The sequence below is a fragment of the Schistocerca gregaria genome, chromosome 2 (assembly GCF_023897955.1).
Source record: "Schistocerca gregaria isolate iqSchGreg1 chromosome 2, iqSchGreg1.2, whole genome shotgun sequence".
Taxonomy (NCBI): Eukaryota; Metazoa; Arthropoda; class Insecta; order Orthoptera; family Acrididae; genus Schistocerca; species Schistocerca gregaria.
This window is the reverse complement of record NC_064921.1, coordinates 541,434,757-541,455,062: the sequence shown is the minus strand read 5'-3', so window position 1 is coordinate 541,455,062 and position 20,306 is coordinate 541,434,757. Positions and strand designations below refer to the sequence as shown.

At 38.0% G+C, this 20,306-nt stretch overlaps 1 protein-coding gene across 4 annotated transcripts in view; it reads left to right on the top strand.

Annotated features, from left to right (window-relative positions):
- Window positions 1-18,813, top strand: part of LOC126331508 (DNA repair protein RAD51 homolog 3-like) — a 36,950-nt gene extending 18,137 nt beyond the window's left edge. For 2 of the 4 annotated variants that reach the window (XM_049996499.1, XM_049996498.1), the window contains exons 3-8: window positions 5,160-5,287; window positions 13,075-13,181; window positions 13,332-13,510; window positions 14,717-14,848; window positions 14,975-15,163; window positions 18,436-18,813. In XM_049996499.1, coding sequence (XP_049852456.1) covers window positions 5,160-5,287; window positions 13,075-13,181; window positions 13,332-13,510; window positions 14,717-14,848; window positions 14,975-15,163; window positions 18,436-18,474 — 774 coding nt within the window. In that variant the 3' untranslated portion in view covers window positions 18,475-18,813. The remainder of the gene's footprint in view (window positions 1-5,159; window positions 5,288-13,074; window positions 13,182-13,331; window positions 13,511-14,716; window positions 14,849-14,974; window positions 15,164-18,435) is intronic. The other 2 variants (XM_049996501.1, XM_049996502.1) reach the window with 2 other exon arrangements.
- The last annotated feature ends 1,493 nt before the right edge of the window (window positions 18,814-20,306 follow it).

The following is a 20,306-nucleotide window of genomic DNA, read 5'->3' as shown; positions in this document are numbered from 1 at the left end:
CAATCTTTTCTAAATCACTTTACAACTGATACTGGTCTTCGGATGACCTTACTAGACGGTAAATTACAGCATCATCTGCAAACAACCTAAGAGAACTGCTCAGATTGTCACCCAGGTCATTTATATAGATCAGGAACAGCAGAGGTCCCAGGACACTTCCCTGGGGAACACCTGGTTGCACTTCAGTTTTACTCGATGATTTGCCATCTATTACTACGAACTGCGACCTTCCTGACAGGAAATCACGAATCCAGTCACACAACTGAGACGACACCCCATAGGCCCGCAGCTTGATTAGAAGTCACTTGTGAGGAACGGTGTCGAAAGCTTTCCGGAAATCTAGAAATACGGAATCAATTTGGAAAACTGAACACAAATCAATCGAGAAAACAGGAAGAAGTTGTGTGGAACTATGCAAAAAATTAGCAAAATATACAAACTGAGTAGTCCATGCGCAAGATAGGCAACATCAAGGATAGTGTTAGCTCAGGAGTGCCGTGGCCCTGTGGTTAGCGTGAGCAGCTGCAGAACAAGAAGTCCTTGGTTCAAGTCTTCCCTCGAGTGAAAAGTTATTTTTTTTTTATTTTCAGACAATCGTTCGATCCCTTAAGGAACTTTCCGATTCCTTACATTTCGAAAAATATTCATTGACCTTGTTATTGAAGTCACGAGCTATATTTGCTGGATTCATTTTGCCCACAGAATACTTCTCACGTATCTAATGCTCTCTCGTCCAAAGTAGAGAACAGTCAACTGCCAGCCGGGGAGCCTCTTTAGTAGGAATACTCTGTCTTCCGTACGCTGACATCATATGTTTCGATGTTTGTTTAGGTGTAGCGTCCCCTTACTACAGCACAGTTACCTCGCATTGGACGGTCGGACGGAAAGATAATAATTGTCTGAAAATTAAAAATTAAACTTTGCACTCGAGGGATGACTTGAACCAAGGACCTCTCGTTCCGCAGCTGCTCACACTAACCACGGGACCACGGCGCTCCTGAGCTCGCACTATCCTTGATGTTGACTATCTTGCGCATGGACTACTGAGTTTGTATATTTTGCTTATTTTTTGCATAGTTCCACACAACTTCTTCCTGTTTTCTCGATTGATCTGTGTTCAGTTTTTCAAGGCATATCCACTGTCTAACTTATAACTAAATCTGAGGGGGGTGTGATGGGGAGGTTCCCTTGTAAGTAGTCTAAATGTGCCTTCTAATTTAAATTTTTGTCAAGATTTAGACCTAGAAATTTTTCATAACTCACTTCAATCATTTCCTGACCGCCATGCACTATTTTTATGGGAGATGCTGATGTTGTTTTAGCACTGAACAACGCTAATTGTGTTTTTGTGACATTGAGTTGTAATCCATTATGCTGAAACCATAATTCTAGGTTTCCCATTTACTTTTCCACAGTACCAGGAATTTGTTCTAAATTGTCATTTTCAATTAAAACTAAGGTGTCATCTGTGAATAAAATGGAGTGAACATCAATGCTTAAAGGTAAATCATTTATGTACAGCAGTAAAAGATAAGGCCCTAAAATTGAGTCCTGTGGGACCCCGGTACAAATATTTTTCCAGTCCGAGAATGATTTTTTCCCATTTGAATTTAGAATAACACTGTTTCCTTTCTGACAAATAAGATTTGAACCACTGCAATGCCCTGTCCACAATCACATCTCTCGCTAACTTGTGTAAAAGTAGTATGTGATTGACCTAGTCAAAAGCTTTGGTCAAATCCCAAAATATACCTGTGACCTTATACCCTTATCTAAAGCAGAGCTTGTCTTTTCACTGAATTTCTTGGTAGAATTTATTGTATTTTTCCCCTTTTGAAATTCAAATTGATTTTTAACTATAACATTGTTTTCTATAAGAAAGTTTTCAAGCTGTTTTGCAATAATTCATTCTATCACCTTAGCAAAAACTGCCTGCAGGGAAATAGGGTGGTAATTTTCCATGTCATCTGGTGAGCCTATCTTGAACAATGGTCTTATTTCAGTATATTTTAACACATCTGGGAAATATCCTTCCTCAAATGACTGATTTCTAATTTTAGCCAACAGATGAGAAATGATGTTATAAACAGCCTTGACTACAGTGGTTGGAATTTCATCCCACACAACTGATTTCTTAATTTTTGAAGACACTATAGCATCTTCTGCATCTTTTGGGGTAATTATTTAGAATGTTTTAAGGCTTCCATTTTGTTTTATATTTACAAAGTAGATATCTACCTTGTCCTGGTGAGCTGTGATATCTACTTCTAATTTTTGCCACATTTATGAAGAAATCATTTAAACAGTTTGACATTTGAAAAGGATCTATAAATATATCATTTTTAATTTTTATTAGGACAATTTCAGATTTGATGATACCCCAAATTGCCTTTGGTTTGTTTTCATGTTTACTAATATACTGCTTGTTAGCCTCTCTTTTTTTGCTGCCTGTACAACATTTTGAATGCATTATTATATCTCTTTACATACCCCACAAAATCAGTATTTTTGTTATGTTTTAACTTTTACTGGGACTAGAAACTTTTATTCCTCGTGTAATCCAATTTATTTTACCGGCTACTCTTTGTCACCAAGCTTGAAGGGGAAAAGTTTCTTTGAAAACATCTAGGAAACAGTTTAGAAATCTTCTGAGATATTTTTTCACTTGACACACTATTATATAGAGGTCAGTTTGTAGCTCTTAGTTTGTTACAAAATATATTCATTCTCTTTGCTGAAGTTTGTTTTAAAACATTTTTTCACATATTTTTGTTTCCCTGTTTTTGGAAGCTCTATGAGCATTGCTGAATGATCTGATATGCCTAAATCTGAACACAATTTACTTCCATCTTCAAACTGATAATTTGTCAGAATATTGTCAATACGTGTTTCAGAGTGGCTTTATCCTAGTACATTCAGTGAAATTTAAATTAAAAACGTATTTCTGAATTAAGTCGCAAAAATGTACAATGTCATTATTATTATTTAATACGTTTATATTAAAGTGTGTTGCAATTACAATTTTTTTCTTTCTGTCTTTCTGAAGTCTTTCTAATAAAAAATGAAATTTGGATAAAAAGAACTTTGTTACAGCACGTCCAGGAATAGAAAGATACAGTTACAGTATTTAAATCAATTAGCTCAACAGCACAACTTTTAAAATTACCATCCTCATTCAAAGAACTGAACTCAGTTCTCTCTTTAAAATTTGTAGAGTCATTTAGAAGGCTGCAGAATCCCCCATAAGATCTGTTACCTCTACAAAAACTACTGGCAACTATAAAATGTTCAATTTTGTTTAGAATTCCTATATTTTCTTTTATCAGCCAATGTTCATTTAAACATACAATTTTTGAAATTTGAACATTCTGAAAGTGAAACTTGAAGTTCATCAATTTTAGAGTAACTTGGGTTACAAAAATCTGAATCTATATCATTTATATTCCAGTGCACAAGAAAAGGAAAGATGAAAGGATGTGGGTTTTAAGGGAGAGGGTAAGGACTCATTCCAATCCCGGGAGCGGCAAGACTTACCTTAGGGGGAAAAAAGGATAGGTATATACTCGCGCACACACACACACACACACACACACACACATGTATATGAATGGATGGATGTGTGTGTGTGTGTGTGTGTGTGTGTGTGTGTGTGTGTGTGTGTGTGTGTGTGTGAGTACATACCTATCCTTTTTTCCCCCTAAGGTAAGTCTTTCCACTTCTGGGATTGGAATGACTCCTTACCCTCTCCCTTAAAACCCACATCCTTTCATCTTTCCTTTCCCTTCCCTCTTTCCTGACGAAGCAACTGTCGGTTGCGAAAGCTCGTAATTTTGTGTGTGTGTTTGTGTGTTATTTTATTGTGCCTGTCTACCGGCGCTTTCCCGCTTGATAAGTCTTGGAATCTTTGTTTTTAATATATTTTTCCCATGTGGAAGTTTCTTTCTATTTTAAATGCATAAGAAAATGTTTATCACTGCTTTCAATGCTTTTAAGTAAATCATTTGTTGGGATACTTTTTTTTCAGTTGATTCTTTTGTTTTAACATCCCTTCCACACTTTATCAGTTTGCCTGATTATTGATAATTTTGCTAATGTCCAAAAATATTTTACTCAGAGTCACGTGGTCCATCCTATTAAGATGTACACCATCTATACCCAGACATTGTTACTTATAAATTTGTTTGTGTTTATAAATACCACGTCAAGCTTATCACATTAGTCCTTAATTCCATAGTTTATCTTGTCTATGTAAGGGTCGCTCACTGATCTCCTGTGGAAAATACCACTTATTACTAGTTTTGAGTTAATATACACAGATTTGGCAGCACGAATCAAGTTTAGAGATCCTCTAATGATTTTGTCCTCAATGCTATGTCTACAGAGTTTGTCCCAACATGCATGAATACGCCAGTGAAATCTGATTTCACTTTGACACCATTTTGGTTAGCAGCAAAGTTTTTTAAATGGTTGTTTAGTTGATCCATCCTAATGCTTGGATGCACGTCAACTTTTGAATTTGGCACAATGATATTTTTAAGTAAAGAGTCTCCAATGAAGAGAGATTCTTCTTTCCAATTTACAGAAACATTACTTTGAGGCTTAATTTTCTTTTTCTTGTAAGTAACACTGCACCACTGTTATTTATTTTCTGAGTTTGTGCTGTTTAACTGCAGGCCTATGTCATTACAAACTGATTTAGACACATTTGTGGAATCTTGTGGAATGTCACTGGACTGCAAATCCTTCTGTTGCCACAGCCAAGATTTTGTATTTCAGAGAAAATAATAATTATTTTAACATAAGAATCAAATGTGAAAGCATATCTGCCAACAAAAATGTCAGAATGTGGCATAAGCAGAAAATCATGAGAGTGTCATCAGCACAATGATTTACTCAGATTTTCAGAAATATAAATATCGTCTTCGTATGATCTTGTCATTGGTTACTCTTCACTATCCTCTATTCTTTCCCGCTAACTAGATACTTTATAAGAGTTAAGATGTGTGCTCCACATCATACAGTATCACTGTGCATGAACAGCCCTTTGTGCTGTTAAATTTCTTTTTATATTTTTATTGTTTTATTCACAAGACAAGTTCCTTCATATCAGCAATAAAAGTTGATTAGTTGGCTATTTCATTATTCTTTTCACGCAATAGGAGGAGAGTCAGCTGTTTGGCATAGTGACTTTCTGCAAAGCAATTGATGACATGTTAGATGGAGGTATTCCACTGCAGAGCATCACAGAATTTTGTGGGGCTCCAGGTTCAGGAAAGACACAGCTCTGGTAAGGCACAATTTCAAAGTTGTCATGATCAAAATTTTATATTTATTTCTTGAGCTGATTGCTTTTATAACAGACACTGTAGTTATAAAGCTGCTATTTATTTGTCACTAAGGACAGTATCATTTTTTAAGAAATGCGCTGATGTATGAATACATGTGTAGAATAGTTTTGTAAATTTTACAACATAATATTCAATTTTTGATCAGTTTATAGTATGTCTGCTGTGCTGAGAGTCTGCATTATTTTATCAGTTGCCTTTCTTGGAAAACCATTGATGTAATGGTTTTAAAGTGAAAATTGTGCTTGATTTAATGATCAGCCTGTAACAAGAGATACTCTTAGGCACCTGATTTTGAGCATGCGCAATATGAAATGTTGAAATAAGAATAAAGAAGTGTGTTGAAGTTAACTTGCTTGGGTAGAATGACGATGTCTTTCTACACCTGTATTGAGCAAATCTTGTTTTCTATAAAGAGCTGTCATTGTAGTGGAGATCTTATAACCGTAACTGACAAGTACCATTGATGTTATGGCACTCATCCCACAGGTATTAAAAGTTTCATCTTCAAAATTGACAATGGAAGCTCAGAAGCACCGTGTATTGATCTTAGTCACAAAATCTTGTCCAAACCCATCAACCAGTGAACAGATTGCTCAGAACACTTTTGATGCTGACTGTCAGGGAAGGGTATTAATATAACTGCAAAGATAAGAGGTACCATGAAAAAGTAATGATAACTTTTGCTTTTGTAACAAAACGGATTTTCCATTGTTTATTTATGCATCATCGACAACTTTTTCCCCTTCATAGTAACCATCCTGAGATATAATACACTTGTACCAGCAGTTTTTCCAGTCTTTTAAGCACTTCCGGAACTCACTATTTGTTATGGTGTTCAGCTCCTCCAGCAATTCTATTTTAATGCCAGAAATGATGGCAGAAAGATGTCCTTTCATGGATCTTGTCAGCCTCAGGAATAAAAAGAAGTCACACACGGCCATGTCTGGTAAATACAGTGGCTGAGACAAAATAACAGTTTTGTTTTTTACCAAATGCTGGTTGTTTTCTTCAGATTGCTTCACACAAATGGTGCATAACTTTCAGGTATTATTCCTTATTGACCACACAGCCATAAGGTAGGAACTCGTCATGCACTATCCCATTGTAATTAAAACACCAGTGAGTAAAACCTTCACATATGATTAAACTTGTCGAATTTTTGTAAGTCTTCGCCCTTCAGCCAGTTTCCATTGGGATGATTTGGCCTTAGTTTTGACATCATACCCATATACACTCCTGGAAATTGAAATAAGAACACCGTGAATTCATTGTCCCAGGAAGGGGAAACTTTATTGACACATTCCTGGGGTCAGATACATCACATTATCACACTGACAGAACCACAGGCACATAGACACAGGCAACAGAGCATGCACAATGTCGGCACTAGTACAGTGTATATCCACCTTTCGCAGCAATGCAGGCTGCTATTCTCCCATGGAGACGATCGTAGAGATGCTGGATGTAGTCCTGTGGAACGGCTTGCCATGCCATTTCCACCTGGCGCCTCAGTTGGACCAGCGTTCGTACTGGACGTGCAGACCGCGTGAGACGACGCTTCATCCAGTCCCAAACATGCTCAATGGGGGACAGATCCGGAGATCTTGCTGGCCAGGTTAGTTGACTTACACCTTCTAGACCTTGGGTGGCACGGGATACATGCGAACGTGCATTGTCCTGTTGGAACAGCAAGTTCCCTTGCCGGTCTAGGAATGGTAGAACGATGGGTTCGATGATGGTTTGGATGTACCGTGCACTATTCATTGTCCCCTTGACGATCACCAGAGGTGTACGGCCAGTGTAGGAGATCTCTCCCCACATCATGATGCCGGGTGTTGGCCCTGTGTGCCTCGGTCGTATGCAGTCCTGATTGTGGCACTCACCTGCACGGCACCAAACACGCATACGACCATCATTGGCACCAAGGCAGAAGCGACTCTCATCGCTGAAGACGACACGTCTCCATTCGTCCCTCCATTCACGCCTGTCGCGACACCACTGGAGGCGGGCTACACGATGTTGGGGCATGAGCGGAAGACGGCCTAACGGTGTGCGGGACCGTAGCCCAGCTTCATGGAGACGGTTGCGAATGGTCCTCGCCGATACCCCAGGAGCAACAGTGTCCCTAATTTGCTGGGAAGTGGTGGTGCGGTCCCCTACGGCACTGCGTAGAATCCTACGGTCTTGGCGTGCATCCATGCGTCGCTGCGGTCCGGTTCCAGGTCGACGGGCACGTGCACCTTCCGCCGACCACTGGCGACAACATCGATGTACTGTAGAGACCTCACGCCCCACGTGTTGAGCAATTCGGCGGTACGTCCACCCGGCCTCCCGCATGCCCACTATACGCCCTCGCTCAAAGTCCGTCAACTGCACATACGGTTCACGTCCACGCTGTCGCGGCATGCTACCAGTGTTAAAGACTGCGATGGAGCCTCGTATGCCACGGCAAACTGGCTGACACTGACGGCGGTGGTGCACAAATGCTGCGCAGCTAGCGCCATTCGATGGCCAACACCGCGGTTCCTGGTGTGTCCGCTGTGCCGTGCGTGTGATCATTGCTTATACAGCCCTCTCGCAGTGTCCGGAGCAAGTATGGTGGGTCTGACACACCGGTGTCAATGTGTTCTTTTTTCCATTTCCAGGAGTGTACTTATGTTTCTTCTCCTGTTACAACTTCCTTTAGAAGTTCTGTGTTGTTATCAATTTCATTCTGCAATAAGTGACACAGTTTCAGAACAAACTTTGCTGCAACATGTTTCATGCCCAAAACATCTGAAAAAGCTGCCTGGCATGAGCCAAAGGATATGCTGACATCTTCAGCAACCTTTCTGTTGGTGATAGAGTGATTCTCCAGAACCATTTTCTGTGCTTCTCCACATTGTCCTCAACACTTGATGCACTTAGATTTCCAAGTCTGTAGTCTCCTTAAATGTCTTCTCGGCCCACTTTGAATCATGTATACAACTCTTGTTTTACTCATAGCAGATTTACCAAACTCCACAATCAACCTTTTAAATACAGGGCTGCCCGTTATTCCAGTTTTCAAGCAAAATTTAATGCAAATTCTTTGATCCATCTTTTCCAAAGGTAAAAATTCACTGAGTACTCAAAAACACATGTAATCCTTTTGACCGTCAGCTGTGAACTTAATATTCAAGACACCTGGAAATGCAAACATACATCAGGAACATGTGTACCAACAAGGTAAAACCGTTTTGAAAATCAAATGTAGAATGCCTGCAAACTTAAAAAAACTCCCATTACCTTTTGATCATACCTTGTGTGTCAAGTCAGTCAACATAAACTTATTACTATCCTCTCCAAGCTTTAGTGACACATCTGACCAGTCATATGAAGTTCAGAGGAAGTTTGAGATGAACTATTTCCTTAAAATGTAACCAGCTTTCGCCACTACATTTAACTTATTTCATTTGCTGATATATGTCAATCTAGGTATATGCGTGCAACTCAGATTTGTTGCATTTCCTCCACCTGAAATATAATCTAAGTCCAATTTCCATGTGTCAGGTAATTTGACTGAATAAATAACATAGCCCGACCAATCAAAATACTTTTAAACATGTTTATTGTAGCCCTACAAAGATAAAAAGGACACTGGTTTTGTGCCTAAAACGTACATACGACTGTCGTAAGAACTAAAGCATTACTAACTTCAGTCGGGTAGGCTACTAACATTGTATCTCATATACACTTAAGCATCAAAGAAACTGGTATAGTATTCAAATACAGAGATGTGTAGACAGGTAGAATACGGCACTGTGGTCAGCAACACCTATATGAGACAACAAGTGTCTGGCGCGATTGTTAGATCAGTTACTGCTGCTACAATGGCAGATTATCAAGATTTAAGTCAGTTTGAATGTGGCGTTATAGCTGGCACACAAGTGATGAGACACAGCATCTCCAAGCAAGTGATGAAGTGGAAATTTTTCCATACAACTATTTCATGAGTATAACGTGAATATCAGGAATCCAGTAAAACATCAAATCTCTGACATCACTGTGGCCGGAAAAGATCCTGCAAGAATGGGACCATTGAAAACTGACGAGAATCATTCAACATGACAGAAGTGCAACCGTTTTGCAAATTGCTGCAGATTTCAATGCTGGGATGTCAACAAGTGTCAGCATGTGAACCATTCAACTAAACATCATCGATATGGGCTTTCAGAGCCAAAGGCCCACTCATGTACCCTTGATGACTGCATGACACAAAACTACACCTCGGCTGGGCCCGTCAACACTGACATTGTGCTGTTGATGACTGGAAACCTTCTGCCTGGTCGGATGAGTCTCGTTTCAAATGGAGACAATCTCATGAATCCATGGACCCTGCATGTCACCAGGGGACTGTTCAAGCTGGTGGAGGCTCTGTAATGGTGTGGGACGTGTGCAGTTGGAGTGATGTGGGACCCCTGGTATGTATAGATAGGACACAGACAGGTGACATGAACATAAGCATCCTCTCTGATCACCTTAACCCATTCATATCCCTTGTGCTTTCTGACAGACTTGGGCAAATCCAGCAGAACAGTGCAACATCCTACACATCCATAATTGCTACAGAGTGGCTCCAGGGACACTCTTCTGAGTTTGAACACTTCCCCTGGCCACCAAATTTCCCAGACATGAACATTATTGAGCATATCTAGGATGCCTTGCAACGTGCTTCTTCAGAAGAGATTTCCACCCCCCACCCCCGCCCCCCCCCCCACCCCCACCTCTTGTACACTTACAGATTTATGGACAGCTGTACAGGACTCATGGTGTCAATTCCCTCTAGCACTACTTCAGACATTAGCTGAGTCTATGCCACATTGTGTTGTGACGCTTCTCATGCTTGCGGGAGCTCTACACGATATTAAACAGGTGTACCAGTTTCTTTGGCTCTTCAGTGTAGATTTTAACAATTACAAAGTTGCATTATGCATTGTTTCAATCAAATTTATTTGAATTTTGAATTCAGATTTAGATACTTTAACAAACTGGTTATGGCATTTCGCTTTACAAATCATTATAGTGTTTCTGTGACAGTTATCATGTTGAAAAGCTACAATTCACAGATCCATAACAATGCTGTAATTATGCTTGTTAGTTGCTGCACTAATACAGTGTGATTTTAGTTCCAAATACAAATCCTGTGGCTCTACAGTTGACTGCATCATAATTACTATCATTTCTCTTCATATGAATACCATGAATGATAAAATGGGCTTTGACATTTTTATTAGTTAATTAAAAATCGAGTTAGTTTATCACAGTTCATTTTAAGTTGACTTATTCCCAACAATACAGCAATCCAATAATGTTGCAATGTGCTCTTGCTTTTATGTAGCTTTGCACAAACTGTGTTCATTGGTATCGTACTAGTTGATATATATGGAACTGTAGTTTTTGTGAAATGTTTTCCTGTTCTATTACATTAAGTATCCTGCCCCATCACCTGAAGTATTGCACATAAGAATTGTGGATGAGTCTTTGACATGGAATGTATGCACCAGAATAGGAAGTTCGTTATACAAAATGATTGTGGTGACTGTATCTTTTGTGAAACAAATTAGTGACAAATTCTATTCTATTATTCATATTACATAGAAATTTTATACGGAGAATTTATATTCCATTTTATAAATGTCTTCTCAATGTTCTTCCTCTATGCCCTGAACTCGCAAGCACTGCCAAAAATTGTATTTGAAGCATCACCTTTTAGTATCCCACTTCTCCTTTATTTCATTCAGATGCTTTGTCTTTCTCTAAGACACAGTCTCAATTACTAATGTTCAGTCAAAACACAACTACATAAAATGTATACAGTTTTAAACAGTTGATGCACAGTTAGTCCTTACAGTTTTTAATATTATACAATTAAAAGTTAAACGTCTCAGGTAAGTATACTGTTAAGTAGTGCAAGTATATAGTTTAATCATTTGTGTGTCAGATAACAGAACTCAATCATCTATACTAATTCTTAGTAATTATAATGTTTTGTTCTAGCATCGGGTACACTTGTAGTGTATGTGGAGCCAAGCTCACAAAATAAGATGTCAATTAAATACATTACTAAGTAGAATCAATTCAGGTATTTTGTCCACATATCAGGTAATTTTCCCCGTACAATAGCTTAGCAAATCACTTCAAAATGTTACTGGTATTTGTATATAACATTTCTTTCATGTAAATGACATGGCAGCACCTTCCAGATACAAACCATCATAAGGAAAATAATGTACTTCAAATTAAAGTGGTCATTTTGTCATCTAGAAAAGATGTAAGATTTCATTGTTATGGAATATTTTTGTAAAAGATAGCAAATTCAAGTGAGCATCAGAGTGCACTTTCAGTTACTGCTAGTTGCTTAGCTCGTAGAAGAATAGTGTGTAGTATAATGATCATTTGATAATGTTACATCAGATTCATTGTCTACAGTTAGTACAGGTTGTCACTCTTTTATAACAATTTCCGTCCATCACCTTTTGTGTAATTTGATGCTTATGATGCAAAGCATCTCATGTGAATGATCAAGCTTGTGTAAATGTAAATTAGTGCATGAATCAGTTGTTTCAGTGCATATAGACTCTTTTAGTATTGCTTTCACAAAAGTATACTTCACTAATAATATATTTGCTTATGCTTTGTATAGGTTTGTATGTATAATAGAACTATTGTATATAATTTGAAGGTAAAATACTACTTGGCATTCTTTGATGTCAACAGGAATACATTCTCTAATTTCAAAGTACTAGAGAGTGTGTACAAAATTCAGGTGCATTTATATACCTCATATGGGTTCATGTCGATAACAGGTAAGGTGTAGAGCTCCCAGCTTGTTAGTTAAATTGATTTTGTTTTTTGAGGCGTGAGGGACGGAGGGAAGTGGTGGTAAGTGGCTTTGGTGAGTTTGTTTCATGCATGCCATTGGATTGTCTTTAGGGTTTTTTTGTGTTCAGGTATGTTTTTGTTATTCTTAAAAAATATATATTTTTTAATTAATTGTTAAATGATGTTAGTTTATGATGTGTGACAGTTTGTGTCTTTGTTTTGTTAAATTGGCTTTTTTGGGCAATTTACAATTTTTGAAGTTTGTAACTGGAGCTGTTAGGGTTTTTTTGTACTTTGTTGTGTATTTCTGTTTATATATTAATTTAATTGCTGTCTAAGGGGAATATCAAGTGTGTTTAATTTCTGTAATTTGGGTTTTCTGTATTGCCATCACCGTTTTCACTTGCGATCAAATTATGTTTTGGTACCAGCTATAGTTGCTTTTTGGCAATTTTGTATCTTTGCACCTTTTAAATAAACTGTTATGTCATGTTTATATGGTTGTTTCTTTTAATGTTGATGTGATTTTTTTGCTGTTGTTGTTTTTTATTTGAATTTGTCCCTGTGTAAGACCCACAATTTTGTGCAGTTGTCCCCATTTAGCTTCAATATTTGTTACTAAAGATTAGTACAATCCTGTACTTGGTTTATATTTTCACACCATATGAATGGTTGATATAATTGCTTGCCATTTTGAAATCAGGTTTGTGTTGTATCTTTTTGTGATATCTTTGATGAAAGTTGACTGATATGTTCAAAGACTCTGGCTTATCCCTAAGCACATAGCTTTCACTCCTGCACACAGTTTCATTTACCAGTTTCATTTGCATAAAGTGACATTCTGTTTCAAGTTTATGATATTATAGTGCTTTTGTTATCACAGCTTGCAGCTTTGTGTTGATGTGCAGATTCCGAGCATATTTGGTGGTCATGAAGCAGAAGCTGTGTATATAGACACATCAAGCAGTTTCACATTGATTAGATTGTCAGGTATATCAGTTGCTTGTCATCTTTCTTTTTTATTTTGAATGAGATTTTTTCTGCAATATATTGGTTATTCTATCATATCAACTCGGCACATACAGTTGGACTAAACTTTGTAGTAATCAACTACTGTTTCATTTTTCTTTTTTTTTTCAGATATGGCTGATGCTTGCATCAGTCATTGTTCTTTAATTGCCAGACAACAAGGTAAACTCCCTGCCTCAACTTTTACAATGGAAGCAATAAAAAATGGCATATCTTATATATCAGTAACAAACCACATACAGCTGTTGGCTGCAGTCTTTCAACTCAGTGACATTTTAGAAAAAAGAAATGTAAGTTGTAGAAGAGAATAATTTGTTCCCAAGAGTTAGTAAATATAAAGCTTTTACTGTTGGTATGTATGAGTTATGAAAAAGATTTGTGTAAATCGGGATAGATCAGTACTCACCAAATAGATGGTTACAGTTGTAGTAGACAGGTATATATAAAAAATGAAAAGTTGCTAAGTATTTAGACAATGGAAGTAAGGTGATAGTGTAGATGGAATGTGACAGGTTTGGGAAATACCTTACTGGGTGAAACAATTAAATACTTATATGGTCCGGTTTGGAAACAAATAGTAGGAAAAAAGGTACAGTTGGGAAGAAAGTAGTGGAAAAAAGAATGGAAGTACAGAGAGAATGGGATAAGAACAACAGAGGGATACAAACCACCAAAGTGAGTGAACTGTCACTCAGTAGATAAGTAAGTGGGGAGGGGAGGGGAGTGGAGAGGATGATGTACTGACAGTAAGATGGAAATAGGTTGGGGGACAGGAGGCAACAGGGCAGGTGGAGAACAGATAAGAGTGATATTTCTGGCAAGAGTGTGGCAGGAGTTATGGATATGTTGAAGAAAGAGTTCCCATCTTTGTAAATGAAACAATTAACAGTAACAGTGTTATGAAAAGGAAAGTTGCTACTTACCATATAACGGAGATGCTGAGTCACAGATAGGAACAACAAAAAAGACTGTCACAAATAAAGCTTTCGGCCAGTAAGGCCGTTGTGAACAACAGACAACACACACACACACACACACACACACACACACACACACACACACACACAAACACACAATTACTCTCTCACGCAAACGCAACCCACACACATGACTGCCATCTCTGGCAACTGTCAGTGTTGTCTATTGTTGATGAAGGCCTTACTGGCCAAAAGCTTTATTTGTGGCAGTCTTTTTGTTGTGCCTATCTGTGCGACATCGCATCTCCACTATATGGTGAGTAGCAACTTTCCTTTTCATATTATTGTTGCAATTCATCTTGGATTTTCCATTGTTTGATTTTTACACAACTAACAATTATTCATATTCTCCCCCCCCCCCCCCCCCCTCCTGCTGATTCTGTTGCTCAGCACCCAGTGAGCATTGATTTATCCTCACATACATATTATTTTGAACCTTGGATTTTTTTTAACATTTCATCAAATTTATTTTGTGTAAATGTTGCATGTTTGTTAATTTTACTCTTTTCTGACATACAGGTAAAATTGATTGTCATTGATAGTATTACATTCCCTCTCCTATATGGAGAACTGAGCAGCATTCAGAGAACAAGACTCTTGCATCAGATCCTTGATGAATTGCATCTGTGTGCTAAAAAATTCAAAGTTGCGGTGAGTGTTTACTTCTCAAATGAACCATATGTGATAGTACTGGGTTTTCACATAACTCAATGACTGTATATATCATGTTGCTCTCTGTAAAATGTATGCCCATTTCTTGTGGGAATTTATACATAGGTTGTTGTAACAAATCAGTTGACTACAAAAGTCTTTGCTGATGGCACCTCACAAGTTGTTCCATCACTGGGAGAAAGTTTTGGTCACCGTATTAATCATCGCATCATGTTAGGAGCTGAGAGAGGTGGCACTTTTGCAGCAGTGCTCTTGAAAAGTACTGTGTACCCATGTGCTTCTGTCGGCTTTCAGGTATCTGACTGTCTTAAAATATTTCTAGTTTTAAACCAGATAAAGGTGATGTTAGATTTACTTATAAATACAGAAATAAACAGCTACACAGTGTAATTTGTTAAGTTGACAAACTTTTTGTTTTGTGAACCATGAACAAGCATGTGTTTGACACATATCTCAGGAAAGATCAAAGTCATCATTCAGATGGATGCTAGGATTGTTCTTTTGAAACAGATAGGCAAGTTTCTTTGCCAGTCCGTGTCCAACGTGAGGTTGTATTGCATTTAATAAAATCACCAGCAGAACATTTTAAGATATAACATCTCTTTTTCACTTTGATTGTTGGCTGACTTCAGTATCCATTACATCACAAAATCTACATACCTTTTCCTCTCTCCTTTTCTTATAAACATGCTTCTGTTTGTGAAACCAGGGGCTGTCTGTCTTTCATGTGTGACTTTGAATTCACTGTTGGCTTTTATGCTAGTGATTATACCTTTCATACGAGGGTTGGAACTTAAATAGTGGCAACTATATATTCACAACCGATACAAGAGAGTTACATGTTTGCACCTGTTACTGTCCTTCAAAGTAGTCACCAGTGTTGTGTAGAACCTGTTGCCAGGCATGTGGAAGGCATAGTATACTATTAGCAGAGCCTGATCTGTTGATGGTGTGAATGGAGTGGTCTGCTGCCTGTCGAATCTCTGGAACAAATCTGAAGCAAATGCTATGAAATGGTTCTTTCATCTTCAGAATCAAATCAAAGTCACAAGAACTTAAGTTGGGGGAGTATAGTGGACAGTGCAGTACTTCCCAGTACCATCGACCGAAAAGAGCAGTCACAGCTTGTGCTGCATGCACCTATGCATTGTTGTGCAAAATGATGGGTGGGTTGCGCAGAAATTGCCGCCACTTCTTTCTGAAAGCTGGTCGCAGGTGATGCTACAAAAACAAATGGTAATGCAGAGCATTGACGGTCTGCCATGGAGAAACATAATGCTTTAGGATAACACCATCATAGATGTCCACAAAATCACATAACTTTCACCATACTGGGGCTCTGAGGCACTTTCGACTCTTGCAGCAACCCATAATGACGCCATTCGTTGGACTGGTGTTTCAGTTTTGGCTTGTACAATTTGGCCCATGTCTCATCCAGTGTTATGATATGGTCTAAGAAATCCTCTCCTTTGCGCTCATAGTGCTCCGAGTGCATCTGAGCAGCATTGTAATGCATACATTTCAGCATTTCTGTCAAGTCATGTGGAACCCATCATGATGCAGTTTTTTGCATGCCCACGTGTTCGCTCAGGATGTGAAGCACAGTCGTATGCACTAATCTGGTTTTGTGGGCGTGTTCACGAATCAAGTGGTGTCGATCACTGTCCAGTAACACGGCAAAAGCATGCGCATCTTCTTCAGAGATGCCAGGATGATCTGCCCAATGCATGTCTGCCACAGTTTGCCGACCTTTGTTTATGCAACGTGCCACTATTCCATAAAGCAATGCCGATTCCCCACACGCCTCTTGAAGACCTTGATGACACTGTCTTGCTGTAAGACCTCTGGCACATTCAGTCTGGATCCAACTCTGTTGTTCCTGTTTCGAAAACATAGTGACACCATTACGTTAGACCGCTCACTCACAAGTGAATGTGTTTCCCTTGATTGTGCGTATGCTGGTGTCATGGGACTGGCGAGTACACTTGCTCGGAGGTAGGGTAGGTATGTCATCAACTTGTGCTATCAGCAACATAGTGTCCCACAGCAGTATTGCCACTATTTAAGTTCCAAGCTACGTACGAGGGTCACTCCAAAAGAAATGCACACTATTTTTGTAAAAGCACGGTTTTCATTCTGCATGTATGAAAGTTTTACAGTGTGTAAATACATCCTTCCTGCTTGTTTTCAAACTTAGTTCAACCTGTTCCCGTGAGTGGCGCCGTCACAGCATGTCTTCAAGATGGCTGCTTCATTTGACATTCATCAGAAGCAATGTGCTGTCATAGAATTCCTGTGCTGTGAAAATGAGACAGTGGAAAACATCCACAAGAGGTTGAAAAAGGTGTATGGATATGCTGCTGTCCAGTGCAGTACAGTTAATCGGTGGGCAAGCAGGTTACGTGATGAAAGCGGGCACGACAATATTGAGGATTGTCCTCGCAGCGGCAGGCCTCGTACTGCACACACTCCAGACAATGTGCATTGAGTTAACAAATTGGTGACTGAGGACAGACAATTGGTGAACGAATTGTCACGCTACATTGGGATAGGGGGAAAAAGTGTTTGCAGAATACTGAAAGTGTTGGCGTTAAAAAAGGTTCATGTCAGGTGGTTTCCCAGGATGCTGGCAGTGGCTCACAAAGAAACAAGAAAATCGGTATGCAGCGAACTTTTGAAACAGTACGAAAATGGTGGAGATGAATTTCTTAGAAGAATCGTGACAGGTGATTAAAAGTGGCTCCATCATTTTTCATCAGAAACGAAGAGGAAATCAATGGGTTGGCATCATGCAAATTCACCCAAGAAAAAAAAAAAAATCCAAAGTACACCTTCTGCAGGAAAAGTTAGGGCTACGGTGTTTTTCGATTCTGAAGGACTCTTGCTTGTGGACATCCCAAGTGAAACCACCATAAATTCTGATGCATATGTGATGACACTGAAGAAACTTCAAGCTCGACTGAGTCGTGTTCGACCACATCGGCAAAAGCAGGATGTTTTGCCATTGCATGACAATGCATGGCCGCATGTCAGTCAAAAAACCATGGAAGCAATCACAAATCTCAGATGGACAACACTGAAACACCCACCTTACAGTCCTGACCTGGCTCCATGTGACTATCATCTCTTTGGGAAAATGAAAAACTCTCTTCGTGGAACAAGGTTTGAAGATGATGACTCCTCTGTGGACGCTGTCAAACAGTGGCTCCAACAGGTTGGTCCATAATTTTACCATGCAGGTATACAGGCGTTTGTTCCAAGATGGTGTAAGGCAATTGAGAGGGATGGAAATTGTGTGTAGAAATGAAAATATTGTTCCTAAAGGATGTATCTACACACTGTAAAACTTTCAAACATGTAGAATAAAATATAGATTTTTAAAAAAATAGTGTGCATTTATTTTAGAGTGACCCTTGTATATTATTTTTTGGTTAGCAGTTAATTTCCCATCATACATCTTCCCAAGCAGATATTGTTTCAAATTTTCACCCCAGAGAATATTTTTAGAAGTATGACAGCATGTTTATTATTTTATATGTGTTACAACAGTATTATTATTTTTTTAGATATCAAATATTGGAGTGAGAGATATTGGCAATGGCTAACATCACAACTATTGATGCCATGTGATGTTTAAAACTTGATGCATGTTGACACTGAGACCAGGAAGTGGTTCTTGAGCACATTATACATATGTGTATATTCCAGACAAAAATTAGTTGTTTATCATGTGTGTTTTAATGATTCTTTTATTTACTTGTAAAAGAAAGCCTTTCTTCGTACTGTGTAATTTTTTTGACCACAATTATTGTTTGTAAACTGACCAGTATCTAAAGAAATCTATGTACACTCTATTATTAAATTATTAATAGTTTTGTAACCTTGGTTACTATTGTAATCACATGAAATTGAAATTGTATTAAAATAACAATATTAAGATTCGAGCCCTTCTTCTCTTTTTTACATTCAAAGGCTGTAAGAAAATTGTCAAGTCACCTGAAAAAGTGTTCTCTCTCTCTCTCTCTCTCTCTCTCTCTCTCTCTCTCTCTCTGTGTGTGTGTGTGTGTGTGTGTGTGTGTGTGTGTGTGTGGTTACCTCTTTCTTGTTGTAGTGGCACACCCATTAAATTTTTTATCTTTATTGGGCAGGCTCGTGTAATGACTAATGTAATATGGACTTACCCTATGTCCTCCTAATTTTTTTCCATTTAAAGACCTTATTCTATAAAGAGGAAAACATTTTAATTTTTTCTGACTTTTCAGACCTGTGCTTATGTCCTTCATCTAATGGTGTTTTCACGTCGACTGTGAAATCACCGAAGTCTAGAAATGTAAGTTCCCCATCCTGACCCTCAAGGTGCCATTAACATTTAATTTGTTTTGGTTTGAGATTCAAATGTTGAAAATGACATTGTTAGTGCAGCAGCCTGTGAGTAGTAATATGTTGAATTTCTTTTGTATATTAATGTTTGTAATAAAAGAAACTATGACAGCTATGCTATGTCAACAATATCTGCTGGCCATTTACAGGACATTTTCCTTTAAAAAAAAAAAAAAAAAAAAAAAAAAGAAAAGAAAAGAAAAGAAAAGAAAAGAAAAGAAAAGAAAAAAGACTAATTAACTGTGCTCAAGATTTTTTCTGTTGTATAGAAGCACTTGTTAAACTTGTTTACTAAACATCTGAAAAAGTTACTGCTATCTGTCTGACATTTTATTTCTGTGGGTAGATTGTCAAAGAGTTTCATAGCTACATATTTCACATCTTACAATTATTAAAGGATGATGAGATCATTTTTCCTACAAGTGAATGAGTGGACTGTGAGGCCATTGCTAACATTCCTAGATACTGAAAGAGATAGCTGCAAGATGTACAGGTGTGAACTCTACAAATAATTCTATTCACTTTCCTTTATGTGGTAAATACCTTTTGTCCAAGTGAGGAGTTAGCCCGAGATATCAGTAAATGAAAATATGTGAAATCTGTTTACTAATTACTTCTATATACCACTGTTGGCAATTATTTTTATTCCAAAACAAACCTAAAAGTTTTAGTAGGTGAAATGTTTCCATGTAGAGGAGAACAGACAAATACTTAACTTTGTTTCTGTTGTGTGTCCGCAAAATAAATGGTGGTGTAACTTCTGATTTTTATAGCTCCTCAATTAAACACTTGCTTCATGTTCACTTCCTTGCAATGTCAGACAATTTATGACATGCTAACTAAGAAATTCTTACTTGCAACAAAGAACTTAACTTCGAGACATTTAATACAAAATGATAGCTATCATTATGATTCTTTTATAATTTTGCAATAATGAATGTTAAACATAGACATTATTTGAGTTCATTTCATAAATTACAATTAAGGTTTTACAATTTTGGAAAGCTGAGTAGTAATTCCATATTTGCTTTGGTATGAACTTTGTGTATGATAATTG